This window comes from Sminthopsis crassicaudata, chromosome 1 (genome assembly GCF_048593235.1).
Source record: "Sminthopsis crassicaudata isolate SCR6 chromosome 1, ASM4859323v1, whole genome shotgun sequence".
Taxonomy (NCBI): domain Eukaryota; kingdom Metazoa; phylum Chordata; class Mammalia; order Dasyuromorphia; family Dasyuridae; genus Sminthopsis; species Sminthopsis crassicaudata.
The window spans coordinates 229,675,303-229,692,550 of record NC_133617.1 but is presented as its reverse complement, the minus strand read 5'-3'; the positions used below and the strand labels follow the sequence as shown (position 1 = coordinate 229,692,550).

The following is a 17,248-nucleotide window of genomic DNA, read 5'->3' as shown; positions in this document are numbered from 1 at the left end:
GGGGAGTAGTGGATCTAGTCTTTTTTTCCCCTGAAGGAGATAAACTTGGATTTAGATAAAAATCTGTATTAGCACTTAATAAGTGTTGGGCATTGTCCTAAACTATAAAATTACAGGCAATTAAGGAAGTTATTCTTTTTATTGTTGTTTGCCTTTGTTCTTGTAGAGAATCTTGACATCAGGAAGTGATAGCCATTACATGCAAGTGAGTTGCATCTAATTGAGGGAGGGTTGTGCAAAGTCACCTTTGTGTATATTTTAAAATACACATTGCACCCTGGGTCACTTTGTACAATGTACAGTTCAGAATGACTGAAAGTGACCCCGGGTGCAATGGGAAACATTGGCTGAAGGTTTTTGGTTTGATGGAGGCAATGCCCAATCAATGATTTAAGACTAGGTGAAAATGAGATTGAGAATAGCCTTATTTACCTAATCATAAATCTATCAATCAGTCTCAGTCTGGGAGGGAAAAAGACAGGATTTTTTTTTTTTTTTTTTTTTTTTTTTTTTTTTTTTTTTTTTTTTTTTTAGCAAAACCAGAAACAATTTACAAACAGAAAATGGGAGCAGATAACACTTAAAAGGGATCTGGAAAGTAGTGAAGAAAATACTGTACAGTGCTGGTAGTGGAAGTTTGGTACAGAGCCAACATTTGGAGGCATATCCAGGTCTTGGACAATATTATATAAGGAGAAAATTCCCTGTCAGAACTTAAGTTGGATTCAAGAGTGTAATCCAAAATTCTTATATTAAGTAACAAGGAAAGGGTAAAATCACTGGCGTGGAGACAGCATCTTTTGGAGATGATGACCAGAAAATTAGGTTGAGCTGCCTGCTTCTTCTCTATCCTATTTTGTCAGAAAGTAGATTTCAGGTAAGGAAAATGAAGAAGAGAAAGAAATATGAAGGATATGAAAAATTGGGGGAAGGGTCAGATCATTTATTCTTATCACAGTGAATTTATTTTAAATTGTTTCTTTGAATATTATTTTAAGTTTTACAGCTTTTAGTGATTGAGGAGGCACTAGTATTCAACAAGAATACTTCTAGTCTTCTGGGACTTTATACACTTGACCCTCCCTTTGCTTTGAATTTTAATTACTGATATTTCTTTAAAATCATACAAAAAGCATCATTTCTATTTTAGCTTAGAATCATTTAATACTGACTTTGGGGCAGGTTTGTTTTATGATAGGAAATCTTAAATATTATTTGTACTCCTTTTTAATTCTATAAAATTTAATTCTATTTTGTCATGCCTACCAAATAAAAAAATACTGTATTTTAATGCATTTTTTAGAAATCTTATGGGAACACCTTGTTCAGTCACCTGGGATGTAGTGTCTGCTTCCATGGAAACAGTTGTAACTATAACTCAGCCATGGGAGTGTGGGATTTTTTGTATGTTTAACAAAATCTTTTGTTTGGTCTTTTTGGAAGATCCTGCTACTCAGAATACAGTGAGCTTTGGTAATTCTGGTTGTATTTTTCTGTTTATAATTTGGACAAAAGCAATATTTCAATTTGGTAATTTTTACCAAGGTGATTTCTGAAAAGAGATAGTTGATTTCATAAAATATACACTGAAAAATCTTTTAATTTAAATTATAGTTTACTTTTTGTTAGGATGCTTATGAATTTCAAGTCTTAAAGGCAAAATATAATCATAAAATAGAATATAATTTAACCTGTGTCAGTAAATATAGAAAAATACCTATTTTAAAATTTATTGGAAGTTTTTTTTTTGTTTTGTTTTGTTTTGTTTTTTTCAATTTGCATAGGATCTAGTGCTGGCAGAAAATAGCCCTGGAAGAGACAGTACTGAGTATTTTATTGTATTTGAACCTCACCTACCATCTTTATCAAGAACTTTGGAACCTTACCATCTACCATTTATGTTTTATAATGGTGAGTTTCTCAGTACATTTGTTGTTTTAATGTGAAGTATTAACCATTTCAGGTAAAATCAGGAAAATTATATCTACTCAGTTTTATTAAAAACATTAATTTTACAGCATTACCATATTAAAATATTTAAATGAGTTATCACTTTTTTTTTTATTAGACTTTAGGAAGCAGCAGCAGATGGCAGCACTTACAAAAGAGAGAGACCAATTATCTCAGTCTATTGTTCTATACCGAAATTTATTTGAAGCCAGCCGTCAACTTGTCAATGAAATGAAATGTAAGTTATGTCATTCAAGTGCACTTGGAAATTATTGTGGACAAAGTGACTGTAGCAATTTGACAATTATATACTTATTAATGAATAAAGTTTTGGTTATATTTAGGAGAAAATGTCTGATTTTATGCAGCACTCGATTACTTAGAGAAACAAGTATAAATATATCTTGACATCTCCACTTTTGACACTAGAGCACTTCTAAAAATATATTTTTAATGAACATTTTCATTTTTGCATATTACTGACATAATCATTAAAATATTAAGAACCAAAGAACAAGGGCAATTATTTCTATTATATGTTCTGTTGATGCTTATGAAGGTGAAACAGCCATAATTTTATTAGTTTAAAAAAAAAATTGGCCTACGCGAATGGATCATTTCTCCTTGATATGATTTTTGACTTCTTTATTATATCAGTCATGTAGTGTTTTAAAATGGATTGTCTTCTTCATTTTAGTGATTTTTGGATGAGCACCTAGTAGCTTGAGAATCAGTAGCAGAAAACACCACCACCACTTTCCTAAGTCACTTTTTTGTGTTTTGCATTTTTGTTTTCTGAATGCTAATGTTTGATTGTTAAAATATTTTTTATTTTAATTATTTCTATTTATTAAGCTTTTATTATATTTATTATATATAATACAACATATTGATGCATGTTATTATAAGTAAATATATTTATTACATATTACATAATTATATATATTTACTTAAGTATCTTAAACTTTATTTTCATAAACATTTTGCCTTTTCTGGAGACCAAAATATCATGTTGACTGTAGTTCTAAAGGATAAAAATTACTGTTTTGAACACAGAGCTAAAACAGTGTCATGTATATTTTATTTTTTAGCATCAATATTAAACAATTTCATGGCATATAAATAATGAACTGTCTTTACTAGAATGTGTTCTGGATTATTGATTTTATTATTTATTTTAGGCCAAGTGCAAGAAGCAACATCAAAAGAAATCCATTTGAGGAATGAGCTAAAAAAACATAATATAAACATTCCCGGAACACAACAGGTACGATTCATCCTACTACTATAAACATATATATGTTGACACACACTTATGTATGCATGTATATTATTATTTTTAAATCAGATGTTATGTTAACATTACTCTGAACTTAGCCTTAACAATGATAGTCACTGATTTTTTTTTTTTTTTTGGTTAACAGAGAAGATAACTGTAGTTTGATCAGATGTACTAGATGAGATTATCCAAGTCTTGATGTTACCATGTTCTCAAAGAAATTCAGTCAACAAATATTTTTAAAGAATATACAGGATTCTAAGTTGTGCACTGGTTATTGGCATGATCTGTGGTGTGGGGTTTGGCACCAAAAAATGATGGCAGGCACCAAAGAGTTGAGGGTTGGTCAAGTGACCAATGGTCATTCTCCTTGGTGAAAGGCAGGTTCAATTTTTTTTTTTAAATAGCTTTTTATTGACAACATATGCATCGGTAATTTTTCAACATTGACTCTTGCAACACTTCTGTTCCAGTTTTTCCCTTCCTTCCCTTCATCACCTCCCCTAGATGGCAGGCAGTCTCATATATGTTAAACATGTTAAAGTATATCTTAAATACAATATAAGTGTACATATTTGGGGCAGCTACGTGGCGCAGTGGATAGATCACCAGCCTTGAATTCAGGAGGACCCAACCCGAGTTCAAATGCGGTCTCAGACACTTAACACTTCCTAGCTGTGTGACCCTGGGCAAGTCACTTAACCCCAGCCTCCCAAAAAAAAAAAAAAAAGAAAGAAAGAAAGGAAAAAAAAAAAGATAAGTGTACATATTTATATAGTTTTCTTGTTATACAAGAAAAAATCGGATTTAGAAAGACAACAACAACCTGGGAAGAAAAACAAAAATTCAAGCAGTCCACATTCATTTCCCAGTGTTCTTTCTCTGGGTGTAGCTGGTTCTGTTCATTACTGATCAATTGCAACTGAATTGGATCCTCTCATTGCCAAAGATAGCTACTTCCATCAGAATTGATCCTCATATAGTATTGTTGTTGAAGTGTATAATGATCTCCTGGTTCTTCTCATTTCACTTAACATCAGTTCATGTAAGTCTCTCCAAGCCCCTCTGTATTCATTCTGATGGTCGTTTCTTACAGCACAATAATATTCCATAACATTCGTATGCCACAATTTACCCAGTCATTCTCCAATTGATGGGCATCCATTCAATTTCCAGTTTCTAGTCACTATGACAAGGGCTACCACAAATATTTTTAAGGCAGATTCATTTAGAGGAATAGGTCACAGACAAAATGAAGGGATACAATAGATATTGGGAATGTAAATATGAAATAGAGTGGGAGAGCATATTAAAAGACAAGTTCTTCAGTGGAACTCACAATTATCCAGTAAAAAATGAGTGGGACATACCCTCAGCTGGCAGGTTAAATCCCAAAAGGGACCCAACACCCCAAAAGAGTTAGCTACAAGTAAGAAGTGGGGCCAGGAAGCATGTGACATGGAGGAAAGGGAAGGCAAAAGTAATGCTGAAAGAGAATATCATTTTAGCGTGCAAATGTTTGCTGCTGTGCCAGAGAGAGTGTCCTTGGCATGGCATATTAGGTCCTCTGCAAAGAAATGAGTTTAAAATTGCCATTTTTATAAGGAAATCTGAGACAGAAGTTTCAACCAAATGAGATTCCCTCAATGCTGTCACTGCCCCCAGGCCTATATAAGACCACTTACTGGGAGTGGTTTTGAGCCAAACAATAGGGGTCAATAGAAATCTAGATCTCCAGCTAAATGAGATTACTTCAATTAGTCCCACCAAAGTAAATCACTTAATCTTGGTTCCCTGGGGTGTGTCCTTCAGAGACAAGGCCCAAGGAGAACCTCTCCTTCAAGGAACCTCTCAACTTCTCTACCTCATGGCCCATTCCCAAAGTCCCAAAAGAGAGAAAGAAAAAGAGTTTGGGGACTCCTCTCATCAGGCAGACCTTTTTAAGAATTTAGTTTTTTTTTTTTTTTTTGTTTGTTTTTGTTTTTAATTTAAATAAAATATTTATTATTATCTTCTCCAAAAATAGAAAGTTAAGAAAACAGACTAGATTTTACCACCCATATAATATGTAGTTGGCTCCAAGACTCCTTGATCACCTTTTCAAGAGGAACATCATGCCTAATAAGCCTGTTAACTTTTACACTCTGCAAATGTGGAATTTGTAGATAAAATATAGGAGAGAAAAAGGATGGTAACTTGGAATGCAAAGGTAAAATCAAGTGAAACTTTTTTCAGGGACAAGGAAGAAGATTTCTCTTAAGTGTAGAACTCTTTGCTTAGATGAGTTTTATTTAACAAAAGCCCTTCAAGTACTACTGAATTTTAGTAGTTTCTGTCTACTTACCAAAGTGATTATAAGCATATTAATGATGCCTAAAGTACAGGAAAAGAAATTTGTTAAAGTGAAGAATTACTACAATTAGCAATCATAAAACTAGGGAATTTCAGAGTTTGGTTTTTATACATGCAGTTTAATTCAATATTATTTTCCTTAAATTTGTTTTAATTTTTAAAAAATTTCATATGTATTTTTTAAAAATTCATATAATATTTTCACTTAACATTGACTTACCTATTGTCTATTACTAAATCAAATTCAATAATAAGGTGCTGTAAATTTCATTAAAAAAAAGAAAAAGAAAAAATTCAGACTTCTTTGGTACAAGGGGAGAGTCAAAAAAAGTTTTATGTGGATTTTCTAGAATGGGGGGGGCAGTTTGCCTGTGATGTAGACTGGGATAAGTATAGATCAAATCAAAGGCATCTGTAAAAGACAAAGATTCCTTCTTCCTCTGAACCTAGAGCAAATATAGAGAAGACATAAAAATAAAAAGAAATTTTTGAGGTATAAAATACATGAAAAAGACAACTGGTCGTGGATGAATTTTGTTTTTTGTTTTTTTCCTGTAAAGTAAGAATGAGGTTATTTGTTAAGAAAAGTCATGTTAAGTTAATCCAATTGCAATTGATCAGTGATGGACAGAATCAGCTATACCCAGAAAAGGAACACTGGGGAAATGAGTAAATTGTAAGCATTTTTTTGTTTTTCTCACCAGATTATTTTTACCTTCTGAATCCAATTCTTCCTTTGCAACAACAGCAACAACAACAACAACAAAATTCGGTTCTGCACATATATATTGTACCTAGGATATACTATAAGATGTTTAATATATATGGGAATGCCTACCATATAGGGGAGGAGGTCGAGAGAAGGAGGGGAAAAATTCGGAATAGAAGGGAGTACAAAGGATAATGTTGTAAAAAAAAATTACCTATGCATATGTACTGTCAAAAAAAATTATAATTACGAAATTAATTTTTAAAAAAGAGTACAGTTAGGTTCTGAAGCTATGAAGAGATTTTCATATAATAGGTATGATTTATTGATATAATTAATCTAAACTTTTCTCTTAAGTGATATTAGTTATCTGTTATACTATATCATTTTATCTATGTTATATTGTATAAATAAAACAATAAACATAAAAAAAATTAAAAAAAAAAGTCATGTTAGCCGATTTTGGCATAGTGTCTGGCAAATGAGTGCTCATTAAAAATTTATTGATTGATTTGTTAGCATTGGGTGCTGGAGGAAAAAGGTTTTTCAGTAAGGCCTTTAGAGTGAAGTTTCAGAGAAATAAGGGAGATCACCACAATACTTTTAAACAAAAAATGCCTAAACATTACATGCCACTTATTATTTTATCCAGAAGAACAGACTCTAAAAAAATAATGACAATGGGTTAAAGGGAGAAAAACAAAAAAGAGAGAGCATTTGCAGTGTAGATTTTTTCTGTTTTCTTTCTTTATATGGATAAATTGTTTATCAGAAAAAGAGCTGGTGTGCTGAAGAGATACTAGGATATTTAGTATTCTTTCTTAGTAGTCTGAAGTGTTTGGGCTTGATAATTATTACCAGGATGTTTCAAAGGGGTTTAGTAACTTAATAAAGCCTATCTCCTCTTGACAAAGACCATGTCCACTCAAAATCCCATCATAAGTGATAATACTGTTCATAATGAAATGAAAAATCAAGGTAGTATATAGTTTGCTAGCAATCTAGTTTCAGTTTAAATAGTGAGAATTTAAGATTATTAAAGTTTTTTTCTTATTGTTCAAGTTAGTATTCCTTTCTCTTGACTAGAACTATTGCAGTGGTGGTAGTGAATTGTGGAAGTTGTGATGGTAAATGACATTTTTGCAAAATTTTAAGGTTCTATATACTGTTTCATTATAATAACGTTGAGAGGCAGGTGCTATTATTGTCCCTTTTTGACAGATGAGGAAACCGAGGCAGATGGAATAAGTGATTTGCCCATGATCTTATAGTTAGTGCATGTCTAAACTTAGGTCTTTATGATTCCAAGCCCAGCAGATTATCCACTCTTAACACCTTAAAACTCTTAAATAAAGTTGGTAACAGTTCATTTCAAATAGTTAATGATTTTAGTCAGTTTGGTTATAGTTATAGTTGTTTTAGTTTTTCCTATCTGCCTTTCCCGAGTGTTAGGTTCTTTTCCCCCTATGGTTCTCTTATTCTGAGTGTGGGGGATAGAAATCCACCAGAATTGAAGATTCAGAGTCTGAGTCAGAGTCAGAATTCAGAAAATGTTTTTATTCTTTCTCATGAGAAAGGTCACAACTCTATTCTTGTCTCTCCTCCTAACTCTTCTCACTAACAGCTACAGCTAGCTTAACAAAGCTTTTATCCTTCAGCAGAGCCCCCACCTCTGCCCTTGTCTCTTAACCATTTGCTGATGAGAGAGTTCACAATCTTTTTAGCTAATCCATGTAAGGCAATATCAATTCTTCATTATCCTTATTATTCATAGCTATCTGTGGCCTATCAGAACACTGTTTTCTACAATTCCTTACTATATATTTACTTTAACCAAATTTAGAAGCATCCTTTTGAAAAGGGGCTAGAATAATTCCCCTCATCTTGAGTTGTAAAACTGAGTCTATATGTTTAGATAAGAATGTTGTACTGAGGAAAATTCACTGGAGGTGTCAATTGACTGCCCTGTCATCTTTAGATCAAATTTTATTCCTTGTCCATGCTCCCTTTTATATAAATTATCTCCTGTTAAGTTTAAGCTCTTTGAGGTCAGGGACAGTTTCACTTTCTAACTTTAAATTTTTAGCTCTTAGCACTGTATCTATACTTATTTAGTAAGTGCTTAGTGGATGCTTTGTCATTCATTTGTAATTTACAGGTGCCTCACACTGATATGCTTCTGAAACAAAAGTTATCTGAACAAGAGGGACTAAAGAAGCAACCTAGGAGATCTTGCACTCTTCCAAATTACCCTAAAGGCAATCCAGACATTTTGGGAAAGGTGAGTTTCTATCTTTAAATCTTTTGAAGTGTAGTTTAGGGTATTTTATTTCCTTCATCTTAAGTTTGTGTAATTAACTTAAATATTACCATGCCTTTGTCCTCCATGTTTTTTTTTTTTTTTAATGCTCTAGCCAAGATTGAAATACATATGCACCAGTAATTCCATGATTCTTATTTCCAGTGATAGATGTGCTGGAATTTAAACAAATAGGTTAGTTATTTTTTAGGGCTTTATTTTTGTTATAAAGTAGTTGCTATGTTTACAAGTGGTTCAGATTTGAATGAGATTGCGGAAGAGTGATTAAAAGGATCAAAATTTAATGTAAGTATTGATTCTGAAATGCTGACAAATGTGTTCCAAAACACACTGAGAATTTATTTTTGCAAAATAAATACACTTTGAATATGTTTCTCAATAGCAGTAGTGCAATTTTTCCTTCTTATCTGTTTTGTCTTTTTCTCCATCAATTTTATCTTTTTCTAAATGAGTGCATCTATCTTGTATCTTAGCAATTTCCAATTGCATGTTTTTAATTTTACCTATTTTTGAACTGATCATCATATTTTCCAGTAATAGGAGGTTCTTTCTCTTTTTAGTTGGGCCTGGTCCTTTCTTTTACGCTCTTTTGTTTTCAGCTTTTTCTGCTAAATTTTTGTTTTATTTTGATTTTCTTAGCATGTACATGCATGAGTATGTTTGTGTATCCCCTTTTTGCTTCCTTTTCCTCATCTTTGTCCATACAGCTTTGCTTCCTACTCTTTCCTCAAGCTCCAGATTTACTCTTATATATCACTAAAACTGTTCTGAGCATGGTAATATCTACAGGGCAGAATGAAGCAGTGCATCTAGACCTCATTGCAACACTTTCTCCTCCTCTGCAGGTAATATTTACTCAAAATGTTGAGTACCATGCACAGCTTCACTAATGAATTTAATATTGTCAGGGATTAAAATGAGAAACTGTTATTAATTTTTCATCAATTCTGAGTGGTGATCAGTTTAAATAGCAATCAATTTCATTACTAAGCAAGGAAAAGAAATTTCTACTCTTTTTATTGGTAGACTATTGTGTGGGATAGCAATGTGGGAAGGAAGGAAGGAAAAAAGAGGGAGGACTGTGGGAAGGATTGTGGAAAGAAAGAGCTGTTGTTGCCTTTTATGATCATCTACATTATTTCTGGTTATAGTAAGATCTGGCAAAAAAGGGCAACTCCCAACAGACAAGATATCAGTAGAGGAGTGCAAAGTGCAAACTGCAAAACACAAGATTATTATAGATCCTAACCAGAAACTCCCATTGGCTGGTGAGTTCTAATTTATCCAAAGACTAAATATTGACCCCAGAACACACTTTACCTATTAGGTACTTAAATGCTAATAAAAAAGGGGGGGGGGAAGAGAGCCTGGAGGGAAATGTTTATTTATCTAAGATAATAAAACACTTGCTGCTTTTAAGCTCTAGCTCAACTTGTTTTTTTGCAAAGTCTCCAGTCACAATTGGGCATAAGTCAAAGCTATGTTCTTATGAGAGGTCTTCACTCACTTTCTCCCATTCACTCTGTAGAAATGGAATTGTATTTATATTAAGATTGGTTATTTTATTATTATTTATTTTATTATTTAAATCATTTTAAGTACTGGTTAAAAAAAGTAGAAAATCTGAAAAAATAACTGAAGAAATTATTTTTATAAAGTATGGAAACCACATAGATTGTATGTAAAGGGCTAGAACTGAGCAATGCACTTGGATAATGAAGCACATGAGACTAATTGCCAATTGCCAATTGGACAGTTCCCTATTAACTTGTTTGAAGGTTGACCCTCCCCAGTTGTTCTGTGCTGACTTGATTGGTGGGACAAAGAGGGGGAAGTGATGGGTTTGGGAGGAGTAGGAGGAGGAAGAGGAATTGAGACACTGATGCTGTTTGAGGGAGGAAGGTGTGTGTGAGATTGCTAGGCCTAATCCCCTGACCTTGACGGTAAAAGATCAAGAATAAAGACGGTTAGTGATCCTGATTCCGGCTGATTTCTGGGAAGACAGAGTTCCAGCAATTGTAGAACAAGATATTTGGATTCTCCGTCTTTTTTACCTTTGTAAAATATTATTTTCAATAAGAAAATAGAATTGTAGAAATGTTTTGTTTTGTTTAATTTCCCAAATACATATATTTGTTTGTTTTTTGTTTTTGTTTTTCTGAGGCTGGGGTTAAGTGACTTGCCCAGGGTCACACATCTAGGAAGTGTTAAGTGTCCGAGACCACATTTGAACTTGGGTCCTCCTGAATTCAGGGCTGGTGCTGTATCCACTGTGCCACCTAGCTGCCCCCCAAACACATATATTTGTGAAAGATTCCATTTCCAGTTATTCAGGCAGAATGGTACCTTATTTCAAGTGATTCTGTAATGCCGGAGAAACTGAGGCAAGATAGAGATTAGAGAGTATTTAATAATTTATTTAAAGGGAGTGATTTACTGAGACCAAATGGATCTATGGTTTGGTTTCAAGGCTGAATGAGACTATATTATCTCTCCAAGAATCCAGCAAACAATGTGAGTTCTCAATGACCTATATACATATGGCTCAGACTCTTGGGGGGTAGGCTGAGGCAGGGGCGGAGTCAGGGTGCAGACAGGTTGGGGCAAGCCTCTAGAGATGAGATGACCTAATGGGAGGAGGAACCCAGAGATGGGGAGAGGCACCTTGATAAGACTGTATCTGACATTATGATAGATTGGGATGGGGAGGGGCATTCTAATATTCTTAAAGATAAGATCTTTTATCCTTATCAAATATTCTGATAAAGAGAGTGGGGAGGTTTTGCTGGACTAAGCTTTCAGCTGATAATTATAAACTGAAGCAGAAAAACTGAGTCAGGACAATAAAAGAGAACTGTGGCATAACAATTCAAGTAGTCATAAAGTGTGAGTGATAATTTGCCAGAGCTTAAATGAAGTTTGATACCAGAAGTAAATAATAAAAATTTTAGTTATTGAAAAGATGATTCCATTCTTTTACTTTTTTCTTACTCTTTCGTGATTCAAGAAAAAAACTGAATAAATTCCTTAAAGAGAAATTTCTCTCCTTATAAGCAAATTAAAACTGAAAATTGTATGTATATTACTGAACATGTAGAATCAAAGGGACATGGAAATTATTTTCTCCTTTTCCTGTTGCATCTAAATACTGTTGAGATCAAACAATTATTTTATGTCTCTTTCCTAAACACCTAATATTGGGTCTTGAAAAAGTTATAAAGCTTGAGTAAGTACCAAGATAGAATCCAAGCTCCTCCAAACAGCAGAAAAATTGCTCCTCAGTTTAACTTCTTTTCTATCTTTTCTATATTCATTAATTAGCTCCATGCCTTCTTGACTTGGCACAAGTGTGTTATGGAGACTGGCCCAGTCCTGATGGGGGATGACTTGGTTTAACCTTCAGATATTTAATTTTCTCCTCAAGTTAAAAAATACTATGAAATTATTTTTATCTTTTCGGTACTATTGCCCGTACCACTAAATGATGAGCAACTAGTACCTGAAAAAAATGGCAATGCTAGCATAGGTTTTGTTCAACAAAACAGAAAAGTTATTGAAGTTGAAAGAAACAGCAGTTACTTAATTTAAAATATAAGTAGTTGTCAAATTCAGATTTATGTCTTGAATGGAATATGATTTCTGAAATGCAAAAAATAATTGCTTTGTGCCATAGAATATGTACTATATTAAATGTAACAAAACTTGTAACTGAAATATTTATTGGTATGTGATTGTCCATTTTAAAATTATCTTTTAGTTTTATTCTATTTTCAAAAATTTTACCTATATCTAAGAAGGTATTGTTGTTCCCTTCTAATTTGTAAACAAATGGCATTTTAACATTTCTTTTGTTTTTAACTATTATGAATTTAGCTGCAAAAATTGAAAACTGTCTCTTTAATCATAAAGAAATAAGACCATTGATAATGCTCTTTTCCCTTTCTTTAGCTATTCAGTTACTGTTGGACTGATTTCTCTGATTTTTTTTTTTCCTTTCCCCTTTTCTCCTTGGTTTCCAGGATTTATCCTGGAAAATTATAATCAATGTATTATGTATTTGGTGACACTCACAGTGGTGTATGGCAGGATTTGGTAGCCTATTATTAATGGACAATCTGGGACCAATGTTCAATAATAATATGTGAAATTCGAATTAGAAACCTACTGTTAAAATGGAGATATATATGAGACCATCATCTCACAAATAAGCAACATTTCAGTAGTAGTGAAAATTTATGTTAAGATTTATGTTAAAGTTGAAGAGTTTTATTAATTTAATAAATGTACAAGTATTTGAGAGTTTTCTCAGCATATGTATTTTATATGATTTATGAATTGTTAAAATGTTAAATTTTTTCATTTGCCATCTTTTCAGATCTAAAGAATTTTAAAAATTATTTAGTGACCAAATTGTACAGAATTTTGAGTGTAAAAGATTTGAGTCAAGTAATTTTTTTTGACCCCAGAGTGTCCTCAATACATCTTAAAGTAGATTAGAAAATATGTTAAAATTTTTAGGGTTTCTAAATTCAAAATTCATTTTTGCAACAATTAAAAGTGGTATTATTTAGGTAAATGTACCCTTGGATTTTAAAAATCTTGACCTTTTTATGCATTTTTTAACTTTTAATTTTGAATGTGGCATGTAGATTGCACACTTGGCACAGATTGAAGATGATGAAGCTGCAAAGGTTATTTCTTGGCACTTGGCAAGTGACATGGACTGCGTAGTCACTCTAACCACTGATGCTGCTCGTAGAATCTTTGATGAAACTCAAGGTCGTCAACAAGTGTTGCCACTTGATTCTATTTATAAGAAGACTCTTCCAGATTGGAACAGGTTAGAAAAATGTGAACCAAAACATTTTATTTTTTTAAAAGTATTTTTCTAGGCTTTTTTTTTTTTTTCTTTTTGGATAAAAATAATTTAAATTGGGGCCAGTTTTTTAAAAAAGCATATAAAATAACTTAAAGAATATAAATCATCTAAATAATTATAAATTTTATCTTCATATTTATTAAGTACCATTAATAAGTGCTTCATAGCTATACTGCCTTTCTTATTGCTAATGTTAATAATATAGTGACACTAATCACATTTGAAATTTAATAATAAGGATTTTCACATATATGTCATATATGTGCACATAGAAAAATGAGAGCAGATTCACAGTATTTACTGAACATTTTTTTGTTTTTGATACTCATAGAGATAACCCATTAATATAAGGTTGTACATAAGAACTTCTTAAACTGATTTTTGATCTTATATGGAGTCATGTAACTGAATATGGGGATTACTAATTTATGATTTATTATCAGTAATTATTTGATCTGTGTACCTTTTTACATACCTATAAACCCAGAGTTCCATAACAATTTCAAGGTGAAAAGGAATCATGAGTGGATAAAGTTTAAGTAGTCCATGATAGTATATTTTGAAGGAATAAGTATGTTTCTCTTTTCCTGTTTCTTTTCTTTTTTGTACTTTTCAGGTAGAGGAGATCGAAAGGAAAACAGTCTATATAGTAGAGTGGCTGAACTAGACTAAACTGGAAATGAGAATTTCAGACTATGTTAGAGACAGATATAGAGCCCTCAGAACTTATTGATACTTTTTAACTTGATAATTCCTTGCCTCTTCTTTTTTTTCCTTCTTCCTTACAATCTGGCTTCTGACCTTATCAATGAACTGAAACCTTCTCTCTCCAAAGTTTCCGATGATCTTTAAAAAAAATTTTGGGTTTACTTGACCTTAATTTTTTTCTGCCTGAGGCAATTGGGGTGAAGTGACTTTCCCAGGGCCACACAGCTAGGAAAGTATTAAGTATCTGAGACCAGATTTGAACTTAGGTCCTCCTGACTTCAGGACTGGTGCTCTATTTACTAAGCCACCTTGATGCCCTAACCTTAATTTTTTTAATAAAGAGTTTCCCCACCCAAAGAATTATCCCTTATAACAAAAAGAAAAGCTCACATATCAGCAGTGTAAAATAGCTTTTATATTTTCTTTATCCATAATTTTTCATCTTGATGTATTTTCTCATTTCTTCCCTGGGACCACACTTGATAATTATAGTTACATATTTTTGAAATTTAGTTATTTTTATTATTGATTTTTCTATTTTCTTTATTGTCACAGGTTATATTATTTTCCTGGTTCTGCTTACTTCAATTTTATCATTTGTTATGGATGTTCTTGTCTTAACTCTTAACCCTTGACCCCCACAGTGTCTTTTCATGTCTAAACCACAACTACTTAATTCAAAATGTGATCACCTTTTTCCATGTGCCCCCATCCCTGGAATACCTCCATCTCTTAGAATAACTAATTTCCATCTTATCTTGCACTTCTTCCATAAATCCTATTCCCTTTCCTCTTCACACATAGTTTTACCATTCTTCACCAAACTATTATTCCTCTCTCCACACATTTTTATATTTATTTTTTGCCTACTTAGTATATATTTACATCTGATCCTTTGAGGGCAATAACCTTAAAAAAAAATATCTTTATATTCCTACTACTAAGTAGTTAGTATCTGCAATAATGCATTTATTCAAACACTAACGATATGAGGAAACTAGGGGAAATTGCACAGAAATCACTTTGTGTTCTGTTACTTTGCCTTTTGAACCTCTTTCCCTATGTTTCCTAGATATTTAGTACCCCTCATTGTTTTACTTTAATGGTCTAGAATCCCCTCTTCCATGCAAAATTTTCTTTCCCTATTCTGAATCTAGTAAAAAACAAAACAAAACAAAACAAAAAAACCCAGAAAGATGTACTTGCTGATTATTATCATCTGAGTCTCTAAAATGACCTAATTAATTAATCAGTAATTTGGGCCTCTAGTTTAACTGCTTTAAAAAAATCCATTCTTTTAAGCCCTGTCAAGTGCTATGTTTAGATGAGAAAATGATTCTTGCTTCTTAAAGTCTGTAGTGCAGTATAATTATATTTAGAGATAGACATAATTGAGATATGATAAATGTGTCAAAAATGTGCGTGCTCATTGCTTTTTAAAGGCAGATTATTACTGGAGATTGGTTGAATGGTAGAATATGAGGAACCCTTCTTTATGGGAAATGCCCTTTTGAGTTCTAAAAAGAATTAGAAGGGTTTCAAATAGCAGAAGCAGCAAGACATTGTAATTATTGGGAGTGACCCATACTTCAATCAGCAAAAAGACATTAACAGTGTCAAACAGCATTCATTCAGTAAGAAAATATTTATTAAGATCTGATAATCCAGGCACTGTCCTTGATATTGGGGATACATTAGGAAAAAAATGAAATAATTTCTACCCTCAGGTAGCTTATATTTTAATGAAGAGAACAGAAAGAATATACATAAGTATGAATGTGAGAAGAAATAACCAGTAGTTTTAAAAAGGGAGGAACACTAGCAATTGGGAAATTGACTTCATTTAGAATGAGGTGCTTGAACAGTATTTTGAAGAAAAAGAGGGATTCTTTGGAAAAGAAGTGAGAAAGTAAGTAAATATCACATTTTTTTCCCCCTGTGATTGTTCAGTTGCTCCAGAAACCTCCATTTTAAATAGAGCAGGTCTTCTTAAACTTTTTCTACTTGTGATCCCTTTTGATCTGAGAAATTTGTATGTGATCCTGGCTATTTAGATATATAAAATAGATATACAAATCAAACATTTACTGGTAATAAATCATAATTGTGTGACATTTCCTCCCCCCCCCCCCCAGTTTCAGTTACAAGACACCATAAGAGGTCACAAACCATAATTTAAGAAGTTTTCATAAAATACCCCGACTAGCCCTTGCTCATTACTTTATTTCTCTCTGGACTTTGTTGTAGTTTCTTGGGCTACTTTTTACACCTTTTTTTCCTCTTTCATCATTAGAGTAAGCTCATTGAGGACAAGGAATATGTATTTTTTTGTTATGTTCCTAGTGCTTAGAACAGTCCTTTGCCCATAGTATCACTTAATAAATACTTGACTTATTCACATCTGGGGAGGGAATGGGGGGAAAGAAAGGAAAATTTGGAACAGAAGGTTTTGCAAGGGTCATTGTTGAAAAAAATTACCCATGTATAAGTTTTGTAAATAAAGATAGAATTAAAAAAACAATTTTTTTTAAAATGAAGAGGGTCACTTGTTTATTCTTCTGTTAGAAAGTGAGCCCTTCAGTAGCATACAACTCTTTAAATTTGCTCAAATAATTTTAGTTTTCTAAATTTCTCTTTAGTCTTGTGTTTGCATTTCAAAGTGTTACTTAGCTCTGGTAATGCTTCTTTGGTAATGCTTGAAAATCCTCTGTTCTATTTTATTCCCAGTAGAATTATACTCAACTATGATAGGTTAAGTTATTCTTAGTTATAAGCCTGTTTGCATTGTTGTTTTCTAAAGTCTTCTCTTCATGTGAGAAACTGCCAAGTTTTGTGTGATTCTGGCTGTGGTACTTGGGAACCCCCACCCCCCCTTTTTTTTTTAACCCTCAGATTCTTTCAGTGCTTTTTCTTTTATATAGAAGATCTAGACTTTGGATATGGCATTTAAAGAGATGATTGGTGAATTATTTCTATTTTGCACTTTACCCTTTCATTTTTATAGACCTGAGTAGTTTTCATTTGTGATTTCTTTACTTACCTTTTTTTGTT

General features: G+C 32.6%; 1 protein-coding gene across 8 annotated transcripts in view; it reads left to right on the top strand.

Annotated features, from left to right (window-relative positions):
* The window catches only part of SMCHD1 (structural maintenance of chromosomes flexible hinge domain containing 1), a 244,010-nt gene that overhangs the window by 127,829 nt on the left and 98,933 nt on the right, over positions 1–17,248 (top strand). For all 8 annotated transcript variants that reach the window (XM_074276007.1, XM_074275999.1, XM_074275986.1 and 5 more), the window contains exons 38-42: positions 1,785–1,911; positions 2,069–2,188; positions 3,132–3,217; positions 8,449–8,571; positions 13,260–13,450. In XM_074276007.1, coding sequence (XP_074132108.1) covers positions 1,785–1,911; positions 2,069–2,188; positions 3,132–3,217; positions 8,449–8,571; positions 13,260–13,450 — 647 coding nt within the window. The remainder of the gene's footprint in view (positions 1–1,784; positions 1,912–2,068; positions 2,189–3,131; positions 3,218–8,448; positions 8,572–13,259; positions 13,451–17,248) is intronic.